The 12,672-nt window shown below is 33.2% G+C and overlaps 1 protein-coding gene and 1 long non-coding RNA gene across 5 annotated transcripts in view; one reads left to right on the forward strand and one right to left on the reverse strand.

The window, feature by feature from the left end:
- LOC110019086 (mitogen-activated protein kinase 4-like) overlaps positions 1 to 1,661 on the reverse strand; it is a 25,118-nt gene extending 23,457 nt beyond the window's left edge. Inside the window, exons 1-2 of the mRNA XM_020716638.1 lie at positions 639 to 1,661; positions 16 to 260 (exon numbers count right to left, since the gene is read on the reverse strand). Coding sequence (XP_020572297.1) covers positions 16 to 260; positions 639 to 1,064 — 671 coding nt within the window. The 5' untranslated portion in view covers positions 1,065 to 1,661. The remainder of the gene's footprint in view (positions 1 to 15; positions 261 to 638) is intronic.
- LOC110019087 overlaps positions 1 to 9,554 on the forward strand; it is a 17,818-nt gene extending 8,264 nt beyond the window's left edge. Inside the window, exons 1-5 of one of the 4 annotated variants that reach the window (XR_002293424.1) lie at positions 1,698 to 1,904; positions 2,342 to 2,429; positions 2,537 to 2,653; positions 8,889 to 9,022; positions 9,247 to 9,554. This is a non-coding gene — a long non-coding RNA (uncharacterized LOC110019087). Of the gene's footprint in view, positions 1 to 1,697; positions 1,905 to 2,341; positions 2,654 to 8,888; positions 9,023 to 9,246 lie in introns of those variants that run through there. The other 3 variants (XR_002293422.1, XR_002293423.1, XR_002293421.1) reach the window with 3 other exon arrangements.
- Positions 9,555 to 12,672: the final 3,118 nt, after the last annotated feature.

A 12,672-nucleotide genomic window follows, 5' to 3' on the forward strand; every position in this document is an offset into this window, starting at 1 on the left:
AGAAGTTCGGCGAAGATGCAGCCGACCGACCAGACGTCTATCGATGTTCCGTATTTCTCGCAACAGAGGAGGAGTTCCGGGGCTCTGTACCACCGGGTGACGACATATTCGGTCATGAATTGGTTGTCTCTGGAGCTGGAGCGAGCGAGACCGAAGTCGCAGATCCTCAGGTCGCAGTTGGCGTTGACGAGGATGTTCCCGGGCTTCAAGTCTCTGTGAAGAATGTTTGCCGAGTGTATGTACTTCAATCCTCTCAGCAGCTGCATAATGATGAGAATGTCTGATTAATCTTAATATCACCCTTAATCATACTAATTATCACACTAATTGGTCAATTTTTAATTTCATTAATATCTACATGACATAATTAATACAACTTTAGCCTAATTAATGCCCCATTACCATAGCACACCAGCTAACACACTAATTAATTAGTGGTAATGGGTTAACAACTTCAGTGCCTAAACAGATTAAGAAAACCAGGATACAACTTGTCAAAAAGCAGGAGAAAATAATTGACAAGTCAACAACCCTCACATAAGAAAAGAAGGGTATCCACTGCCCTATACATTCACATATCTAACACATATACATTTATGTACAAAAATCATATATAAAATTTAGTTAAAGATCTATACCTGGTAGAGAAAATACTGAACATGATCATTAGAAAGCGGCTGAGGCGATTTAATAATATGATTGAGATCAGTATCCATGAGTTCATAAACAAGATAAACATCCTTAAAATTTCTTCTTTGTGCTGGCACCATGATGTCCTTCAAGGCAATGACATTCTCGTGGCGCACAAGTCTGAGGAGCTTCAACTCGCGCAAAGTTCTCAGCGCATCGATCGGATTATCAAAGACATTATTAATTTTTTTAATCGCAACCTTCTCGTTGGTCTCTATGTTTATGGAGGAGCAGACAGTTCCATAAGCTCCTCTGCCGATCGCCTTGAGAAGCATGTACTTCGTGTCGATTTCAAACGTGTTTCGGAAAACCGAATAATAATGTTTACCTTCAGATGGAATGCCGTTTGGGGGATTCACCATTATCGCCTCCATTGCTCCTCAATCTTCTGCAGACAGAACTCGATTTGCCTTTCCTGCGATCTCACCGAAGATGATAATGGACAAACAGCGAAAAAAACAGATGAATATGGCCGACGATAGTCGGTTAACTCGCGGGAACTCTCGACTACGGCGTAGCACGATGCATCGACGATTCAGATCACGCCTTGTGTCCGAAATATATGGCTTGGATCATCCGATCCGTTACTTGGCAGGTATGGCTTTAGATGCAATTCAAGAGATGAAATAGGCCGCGGAATCTTCTGCGGTTTAGACGGTCTGGGATGCATTTTGGGCCGCGAGATGGCGGAGAACGAACGGGTGATGTCCACGTGTGGAGCTAGCGGGTGTTTGCTGACCCAACAACGGCTGGCTTTTGGAAATTACTTGTGGAGTTTGGGTGGGAAGAATTTCAGTATATTACGGCCAGCATTTTATTTTTTATTTTTTATTTTTGTTATTTTTTTATTTTATCATCAAGGAAACCAGGCATTTAGGAATGATATGCAAAATTATAATGGATAAAAATGAATAAATAAAAATAGAGCCAAAATTATTTTTTTGATGAGGGCATAATAAGAGATGTTTGAGACTGAAATTTGAGTTTTAATTCCGATTGATGAAATAATAGTCCATGTATTTGCCAGTTTTTGCAATTTGTATATCATTAATTTTTTTTTTACATATGATTTGCTCATATGTTATTCAGAATGGTAGCAAGTCTATTGATTAAACTAGTTGATGGAGCTCTGAATACTCTTTCTGATTGACTAAATTTCAGATTAATGAATGTGCCCAAACGTTTTGGTGGGGGCGAAATGAAGTAGACAAGTGGTGACATCTCTATAACTCTATTTAAATAAACAAAGACATTAATCAGTCTTCTATGTTTTTACTTTGAAATATTCATTAGAGAAATTCATTATTGCTGTGGAAGACCAATGATCAGAGGATATATTATTCATTTGTTTTCATTATGCTATAAGCTGTGGTCCAGAAAGGCAAAACCATGATCTTACATTTTATTTTAAGAAAATGGAATGCATGCTTTGGTTCCTTTTTTTCATTTGAAATATTTGGTCATTAGAGCATTCAATGTTGATATTCCTTTATTATTAGTAAATTATTTTATCTTATGTTTTAGTGCATCTATTTTCATTCCTTTAAAGTATGGTGTTTGGTCTAGGCTTTACTCCTAGAAAACTATTTTTACCAATTGTTTTTTGCTTCTATTGTTTATTTTAAGCATCTAATCGAACTCTATGGACTAGAGAGAGGAAGTTAATGGCGACTCTGAAGGGACCTATCATTTGCCAGCCTGCTCTTCATGCAGCCCACACAAGAATTTCCGCTCGAATGGTAAAAATCCCTTTAAAAAGGATCACAAATACGGAAGTAGTTTTCGACGCTCTACAAAATTACGTGCTGGTACACTTGGAGGTTTTTTTTTTCATAGAGAATGTCAGTGGACAGGTGGTTTGTTCATTACAATCTCTGATATTCATCTGATGGAAATGGAAGCACACAAGAGAACTTTGATGAGAATGATGCTGAGTATGTGAATGCAACTGTAATTGAAGCCGGTATGATTTCTAAACATCATATGAGTAAAACTTTCCCGATCATAATTTCATCAAAAAGTTATTTTTTTCATGGGGAAGTTGAAGCTGCCTTAGCACATGGATGCATGTAGTCATAGTTGACTTTTAGGAACTCTTGGGAAGATTGAGTTTTATTCAGGAAGTTTAAGCAAAACATATATGTTTCTACACATTTTTTCACTGAAAGTATAGATTGGAATCCATGATCCTATTGTTTTCACAACCAATAAGTTGGATTTTCACAACCGATAAGTTAGAAACTAAGAAGTTTTGATTCATCTTAAGTACAATAAAAGATTGTTGATATTCAAAGATAAATGTATATGATAGTTTAATTCAAGGAAAGAAAAGCAAATCAATAGAAACCTAACTAAATTATGTAATATTGACACTTCATTTTCGGACATTCCAAATTATATGTTAGCTGATGCCCCCTTAAACTCGAGCTTCTCAAATAGTTGGAGGGTAGCTCTACTTGTATCTTAATTCACATGAAATTCTATCTCTTTAACTATCAGGTAATGTAAACCTAATTGAGGTGGCCATATACATCAGTGATAAAATTTAATTTTAACCTAGAAGTTTAAGATCATGAGATAGGATCAATCATTTAATATTTCTACACTTTTTTTAAAGTATTATATATTGGGCTAGATCCATGTGACCCATTAATTTCGTGAACTACTTGATTCCAATCGAATTATTATTTTTTATAGTACTTCTTAGAGTGTCGATTAAAAGGGCGATTGAAGTTTGCAATATGCACAAATGATTAAACTTAGTTTCAATCAACAAGCTTAAAAGTATTGGAGATTGCAACCATTTAATATCTCTCCACTACATATTTCTTAACTATATGATGTATGACTAAACTAATACTCTAATTTATGTTAACACCAAGATATAAACATCAAATTCCAACATACGCAAATTATCTCTCATAAATGCCGTGATGGAAATGTTCTTTATTTATTTGAAAAAAAGCTATTTCTTTCATTTGCTTTTTTTTTTTTTTTTTAATTTGTATGGAGCATGGAGGGGGAACTTGCTATTTATGAAGCCTAAACATCAAAATCATATGGCTATGGAGAGAAAGAACTCATTCACAATTTGGATCATAGAAGTAATTAATTGACCTCAAATAATTTGACTTCATTCATTGCCAATCAATGATAACCTGCTCAATTCCAAGATATTATTCAAGATTTATAGAAATAGGATTATAGGGGAAGGCAAAATTTTAATCCAAACTAATCCTATCTTGTGACCAAGTTAATTCTTATCCAAATATTTAACTGAAACTTTATTTAAAGAGAATAGTTCAAGTAAATATATTAAATCAAATTAAAATAATGTAGAGTTTAGCCATATTTAAGTGTTGAAACTTGGATCGATTCGTCTCCCTCTGATTTGCCTCTTTTTGATTGGCTTATGAAAATTTAGACTTTCATGGGTTAAGCTAGTTAATTAGTATTGCTTTCACCTGACTAAGAAAGAATTTTTGTTCTCAAGTGTTTGGTGGAGGCCATACAGGAGAAAATGATTTTCCCAGGTAATCTAAAAGAATTGCCCATGCTATAAATAAAACAATTGGGGGAAGAGTGAATCAAACACACATATTTGAATGCCCTTTTTCTTTCTCTATGCTTAAAAGGAAGCATTTTCAATAGAGCTTTCCTTTAGAGTTCAACCTTTCTCAAGTCCTTGTTCATGTTGATTCTCTGAAATGCAAAGCTATGAAAAAAAAATTTCAGCTTGCACATTTCGATTTATTATGTTTGGCTTGAAATGACCTAGAAGGATTAATACGAATGAAAAAGAGATTATTTAAATGGGAATATTTAAATAGATATGTTGGTAGAATTCTAGACGATTTTAGAAATATTCATTGGTGGCTACGCTTTAATGAAGAAGATAGAGTCCTGTTGAATTTTGATTTAGCTTAGAATTTAAACTTACAAATACTATTAACCAAATTGTAAAATATGTACTTAAAGAATTAACATAAAAAAAAACTGTTATAAATAAAAATAGTTAAGGGTAAAATAATAATGTGTAAGAAAAGATAAAATATAAAAATTAGTTTAAATATAAATGATTAGATAATTAGAAAAGATATAAGTTGACCTGCATGGAGTCTAAGAGAATAATTTGTAATGATAAAAATTTTATTTTTACTGATCTTTATATAGATTAGATACTGAAGAAAGCGAAAGATATATGTATAAACTAGTCAAATGAATATGTAAAAAAAAGAAAAGATTTATCAAAAGTATTTTTCTTAGATGAATATATTCAATATAGGTGGGTAAGATATTTTGATAAAATTTCAATAACGATTTGAAAATTTTTTCAAATTTATTGATTTAATATTGTTAATAATAATAAGAGTTTTTATTTTTATCATCACATTAATGAAAAAAAAAGTTGATAAGAATTCAAAGAAAATGAAGAGTGAAAATCAATAGGACTTTATAGAATTCTAACAAAAAATGCCGAAATATTTAAGAGATTTGAGAATTTTTTTGCTTATTAAAATTTTTAATATTATTATAAAAACTTAAAAGATGCTTGTGGAATAGAGGAATAATATTTTTTTTAAGAATAAAAGGGATGCACAAGAGTGTGTAAATTATAGAGAAATTAAGTTAATGTATCATATATTAAATTATGAGAGAGTCATCGGACATAGGTTAAGAAGTAATATAAAGATTTCTCAAAATTTTTTTGGATTTATGTTTGGTAAATCTAATCTGGAAGCTATATATTTATTGAGAGGTTTGATAGAGAAGTATAGAGAAAGGAGTATCTAAATTTGATTTTTGCTGATTTAGGGGAAAAAAAAACTTATGATATGGTTCCAAAAGAAATTCTTTAAAGAGTTCTAGAAAAGAAATGTGTTGATATAACTTATATTTAATTCATTAAAGATATGTATGTTAGAGTTGTTACTTTTGTTTAAATAGAAGAAAGATTGACCAAGTAGTTTTCAATTGTAGTTGAATTACTTCAGGGATCAACTTTAAGACCATTTTCTCCTGCTTTAATTATAGATGCTCTTACTGAACATTTACAGGAGGATGTACCTTGATGTATGTTTTTCGCTGATGATATCCTTCTTGTGGATAAGTCTAGAGAAAAAGTTTAGAAAAAACTTGAATTATGGATGTAAACTTTAGAGTTTAATGGCTTTCGTTTAAGTAGATCTAAAACTAAATGCATGGAATGCAATTTGAATAGTAGTAGATCTAGTGGCAGATTTTTAAAAATGGGTGATCAAATCATTAGGAGTGTACGTTTTAGATATCTTGGGTTTATTATTCAAAGTGGCGGTGATATAGATGGGAATGTTATTAGTAGAACTCAAGTTGGATGGTTGAATTGGAGGAATGCATCGGGTCTATTATGTGATAGAAAGTACTTCTTAAACTTTTAAAAAAAAAATTAATAAGATGGTAGTGGGACCTAAAATACTTTATGGAGCAAAATATTGGCTTATAAAAGATAAGCATAAAACTAAGTGTTGTTGAGATAAGAATGCTTGGGTGGACGAGTCACTTTACAATTAGAGACAAAATGCAAAATGAATATATCCGTGAAAGGGTTGGTATAGCTCCAGTGCAAGACAAATTAGAGAGGGTCGTCTTAGATGGTTTGGTCACATTAAACATTGACCAGCTAATGATCCTGTGAGGAGAGTAGATGTCTTAGATTAAGTTATGTTGAGAAAGGCAAAATGATTTTAATTTATTAGAATTAAATAAAAATATGACACTCGACCGGACACAATGAAGAAAAAAGATTCATGTAGCTAACCCCACTTAGCGGGATAAGTTGCTTTTTTAGGCTTGTTGTTATTGTTGTTGTAAGTTTGGCTTTAGATGAATTGCAAAAATTCTTAAGGTTGAAAATAATTTCATTAATGTTATATCGAGACCTTTTAATTTTTATTTTTTATGGTTGGTTTGGTCTTATATTTAGTTAAAAAAAAATTAAATTAGAGATGTAACACTGAATTCCTGTATATATTTAGTTAAAAAAACATATCCATTAAATTAGTGTTACACCTCAAGTTGGATGGTTGAATTGGAGGAATGCATCGGGTCTATTATGTGATAGAAAGTACTTCTTAAACTTTTAAAAAAAAAATTAATAAGATGGTAGTGGGACCTAAAATACTTTATGGAGCAAAATATTGGCTTATAAAAGATAAGCATAAAACTAAGTGTTGTTGAGATAAGAATGCTTGGGTGGACGAGTCACTTTACAATTAGAGACAAAATGCAAAATGAATATATCCGTGAAAGGGTTGGTATAGCTCCAGTGCAAGACAAATTAGAGAGGGTCGTCTTAGATGGTTTGGTCACATTAAACATTGACCAGCTAATGATCCTGTGAGGAGAGTAGATGTCTTAGATTAAGTTATGTTGAGAAAGGCAAAATGATTTTAATTTATTAGAATTAAATAAAAATATGACACTCGACCGGACACAATGAAGAAAAAAGATTCATGTAGCTAACCCCACTTAGCGGGATAAGTTGCTTTTTTAGGCTTGTTGTTATTGTTGTTGTAAGTTTGGCTTTAGATGAATTGCAAAAATTCTTAAGGTTGAAAATAATTTCATTAATGTTATATCGAGACCTTTTAATTTTTATTTTTTATGGTTGGTTTGGTCTTATATTTAGTTAAAAAAAAATTAAATTAGAGATGTCAACTTTAGAGTCTAAAGGCTTTCGTTTGAGTAAATCTAAAACTAAATAAATGGAATGTAGTTTAGTAGCAATAATAGATATAGTGGTGTGGTTGTAACTATGGGTGATCAATTCATAAAAAAGAGTGAACATTTAGATATCTCAGATATATTATTTAAAGTGATGGTGATAAAGAAGGGGATGTTATTAGTAGAATTCAAGTTAAATTGGTTGAAGTAGAGGAATGTATCATGCCTATTGTATGATAGAAAAATACCGCTTAGGTTAAAGGAAAATTTTATAAAAAGATGGTGAGAGCTGCAATGTTTTATAACTTAGAATGTTGGTTTGTAAAAGAAAAACATAAAATTAAGTGTTCTTAAGATGAGAATGCGTGCATGAGTGGCTTTACACTTAGAGACAAAATTTGAAATGCATAGATATGTGAAATGGTTGGAGTAGCTGTAGTGGCTGGCAAAGATTAGAGAGAGTCCCTTAGATGGTTTGGTCACATTAAACGTCGATCATTTGATGAGCCAGTTAGAAGAGTAGATCTTTTAGATTTGACTTATTTTAAGGAATGTAGAGGTAGACCTAAAATGACTTGGCCATGTTGTATAAAAGTATTTTTAATTTATCAAAATTTAATGAAAATTGACACTCAATAGGACACGATAGAGAAAAAGTATTCATGTAGCCGACCCCACTTAGTGGGACAATGGTTTGTTATTGTTGTTGTCGAGTGTTATATTTGATGATCTCTCACTATGTTATTTTTGGCAAGTGCCTGATGGCTAGAGCTCCCATCTTTTTGTTTTTGTAAGCTTTAATAAAATATTGCAAATACTATGGAACTCAACTGGTGCTCATCTTTTATTCCATCTGTTGTTCTGGAAATTTTTGGATGCCTTTTTTGTGCTCTAAGTTGGTTGGCTTAACTTTTGGATGGATATGTTGTACTATAATTTTGCTGCGTATATAATATTTGTGATGCTGTTCCATCATATTATGATTGGGGATTCTTATATCAGCTCCGTTACTGCTTTGTGGGGTTATTCTCTTCTTGTTCCTTTGATGCTTGCCGTGCTAGTTGATTTGGATATAACATTTTGATTATCTTTGATGAAGTCCCTTAGGCTTGCTGGTTGCAAGGATTCCTGAGCTCAACACATTTTGCTGCTTTCTTTCATTTTGTTGGATTTACATTTTACTATTGGAAGTTTTACAGATGTAACACTGAATTCCTATATATTTACACGCTTAACACCTAAACTTCAATTTTTTGCATGCATGCCACTTGACCTATGCATGAAAAATGTGTATTTCACTTTCTAAAAGTTAAAATTATGGTATTTTTGATGTCATATGATAGATTTGGGCGGTATCAAGGAGGTAGAAATCAAAGTTGGGCGGTATCAAGGAGGAAGAAATCAAAGTTAGATGTTAGACATGTAAATACATAGGAATTGGGTGGTATGTATGTAAATACCCCTAAATTTCTTTCTTCTGTCTATAATTTCTACAGGTTAAAATCACAATGACTTTCACTCCAATTTCTGGAGTCTGGCAGTTCTGATGGGCAGCCGTGCAAAGAAACCAAAGAGCTTGACCTTATTCGAAACATGACTGCTGCTGTTGAAGAACGGTACGCAGATGCAGGTATTCTACTTACTCTTCTCGTCCGAGTGCAATAGGTTCTTTATTTATTTATTTTTTTTAAAAGGGAATCGGATCCTCTTAAGTTATGATAGTTGAATAAAATTTGACAAAATATGTCATCTAATCTTATTTTTTTTATACGTTCGGATGACCTGAATAAATTTTATTACCTAAACTTGTATGATTTTAACAAAAGATACGGACTAAATCCCAACCCTTCACAGTGGAACACACGGTCGAGAAGCAGCTTCAGCTTAGTGGAGAGACCAGCTTTTTCAGCTTCGGTCTAAGAAGAGGAATTGTACATCATGATTAACCTCTACAGATTGGTAAACTCACATTACGTTTGCATCATATACTCACCCATAAGTACGTTGTGCTTGTGCAATAACTTAATATATATACACACACCAGGGTATCAAGGATTATAGATGAATTTCTTTCTGTAACTACTATTGTGATATGATTCATTATGATATTTGTAATGGTGAAAATGTTTCTGTTCTAATGTTGGGTGAATTGTTGTCATTTTTTTTTTCTAAAATGAGTACATTATTATTAGGGACATTTACTAAGTTCTCATGTATATACATGTCTCACCTAAACTTTGTTTTCTTTTACATTTATATCACCTAAATCTTTCATATTACATAAACTATTTTAACTTCAATAAGTGAAATACACCTTTTTCTTGCATAGAGCAGGTGACGTATAAGTAAAAAATTGAAGTTTAGAATTGAGCGGTATATATGTAAGTCCTAGCACATGAAATTTCTGTCAATGATGCCTGTTTTAATTGTCAAGAGCATATAGCTAGGGAGGCCATCTATTATTATTCTGAGATGCTTAATAATACTCATATTTCTAATTATGGTTATAATGCTGACATTTTTCCTAAAGATGTAAGCTGGATTTTGCTGAAAGTGCTGAACTTATTAAGGTTCTATTATATTGACATTAAATAAGCTTTTTTACTATTTTGTCTAACAAGATCCTGGGCTTGATAGTTTCACCGTTGAGTTCTTTGAAGACAACATTTCGTGGTCTGATACTATTGTTGTGGTGAAATATTTTTTTTCATTATTCTAAGCTTCTCAATAGAATTAATTATACGATCATTTCTCTCATTCCCAAATGTAATAATGTTCATTCTTTCAGTGATTTTAGGGCAATATCTCTTTGTAACATAGTTTACAGAGTAATTTCAAGGTTTACTGCATATAGTCATAAAATTTTGCTTCCATCCATTATTAATCTAGCACAGGCAACCTTCATTATTGGTGGTAATATAGCAAATAATAGAACTACGACTACCATCTGTTTTACTAAATCTGTTGATTTGGTGACACAACATATTTGTGATGCGAGTGGCATTTCTTATAAGCCACTGTCTTGGAATTATTTAGGAGTGGCCCTTATGTTGTGAAAAACGATGGTAATAAAGCGAAAAATTGGATCGAGAAATGTCACAAAATAGAAAACACAGCAGAAACACATAAATTTACGTGATTCGGCAAATTGTCTATATCCACGGAGCTGCAGAGGACAGAAACACATAAATTTACGTGATTCGGCAAATTGCCTATATCCACGGAGCTGCAGAGAATTTTAATGCTCAAGGATTACACTCGTCGAGGTGATTACAAGAAAAAATAATTTCTCTTCTCTCTCCTCTCTCCTCGTCGAGGTGATTACAAGAAAAAATAATTTCTCTCTTCTCTCTCCTCTCTCTCTACCCGAGAGCCACCATTAAAAAGAACATCAGAAGGAAATCAAATTCCAAGAGAGATTATAAGGGGAGCTAGCATGACTATTTATTAATTTCATCATGCCATTACACTTATTAGGAAATTAATCAAATAATTAATGAAGCACATTAATTATTTAATTTTCTCTTCTGCAGCAAATCATAGATTGAATTAGTAATTAATTTCGAGAATCAAATCCAATTTACTGCCAAACATGAGAAAATATCAATTTGAACAGTGGACCGGTTTTTATATTCGCAACACCGTAAAGCTTCTAAACTTCTTTCAGATGATTGTTCAAAGCTTCTGTATAAATCACAGACTTGGATTTTGGGCATGAAAGTATAAATACCTTTCTTTTAACAGAAGAATCCAACTTATTAAGACCTTTATTTGGAGTTATTTGTACAACTGATTTAGATCTATTACTATTCTTAAAAGTCTCAGGAAGAATCTCTTCTTAGCATAATAACTTTCTTTGTAATAGTGGTTCTAACTCTTCAAGTTTCATATCATAGCTTCGCTTACTTCCACCAAACCTGAACATTATGGTGGATTGGCTGCCTAATCTTGATTAATATGATGTGTAATTGATGTGCTTACTGTTAGTTATGGTTCTTTATGGATGAAGCATAGAAGGCACTCTTCTGTATTTTGGAAAAGTTTAATTCAGGTGGCTGTGAGAATCAGAAATCCTCTTCAGTTTCGTATTATTCAAAACAATAATCTACTTTTCTTTTTTGAACCATGGGTAAATGATCTTTTTCTTTTAGATAAATTTGGTTACATCATTTTCAATTGATTTGATCTGCCTGAGGTTAATTTCAAATGTTCCTGTCAAAGATTGCAATATCTCAACTTTGGAAGAGTTTACATATATGCTCATGTTGACCCTCACATATCCTCTGCGAGACAAGTCGACCAATGGCGAGAGAGCAAACAAAAAATGTGACACTGCGAGATGAATGTGAAGATGTTTCAAGCATGCTTGAAATTCATCTCAAATATTACCCACTTACAAAAAGAACCTCACACTTGTGTTCAAAACATCAAAATTAGCATATGAGGAGTCTTATGATCAAAATGAGCACGCATGGTGAAATTGACGGACCGCCGCAACACATGCAATTTGAACCCAAACGTCTCAATCATCACTGAAAATTGCTCAAACAACCTCTGATTCCGAAATGGACTGCGTCATTGCATCCAGAACAACTAATTTACTTGCTGGAGACACCTATGTTGATGTGTCTTCTTGCACGAATAATCGACACATAAATTAAGACATTTAAATTACAAAAAAAATAAAATAAAATAAAATTTTAAACCCTTTTCCTTCTCCAGCAATCCCACCGCCAATCCAAAATTGTCTCATGCTTTGCCCAACCCTCATTCAACCCATACTTCAACTCTATCCCCTCCAATGAAAGCCTTCCACTTCACCTTATAGAATTAAAAAAAAAATTTAAAAATATTTTTTTATTAAAAGTAATCCCTACCCAGCCAAAAAATTAAAAAAGAAAACTCACTCCCTCACGGCATGCTCCACTGGCTGCTCCCTCTCCTCACCGAAGCCCCTTTCGCGGCTCCCCCTCCATCTCGTCGGCGAGCTCTCCCACCGGCGCACCTATCTGTCTCCTTATTGCATCATACCAAGCCGCCGGCGAAGACCTGCAACGAAACCTCTTTCATGGCGCCGGAGGAACCCCACTCTCGTTGTTACCTCTGATGTTCTGATCCGCCACTCATTTTCTCCTACATGGCTGCACCGCCTTTCCAGCCTAATGTATATCACAGCCAACAGTCAGTGGTTACACCATTTCAGATACTGGTGGAGAAGCTCAGGTTCTTCAGATTATGCTGAAATCACAAGAGAAAGTTACTGCAACGCCTGGTACTATA

The sequence above is a fragment of the Phalaenopsis equestris genome, unplaced genomic scaffold (genome assembly GCF_001263595.1).
Source record: "Phalaenopsis equestris unplaced genomic scaffold, ASM126359v1 Scaffold000047, whole genome shotgun sequence".
Taxonomy (NCBI): Eukaryota; Viridiplantae; Streptophyta; class Magnoliopsida; order Asparagales; family Orchidaceae; genus Phalaenopsis; species Phalaenopsis equestris.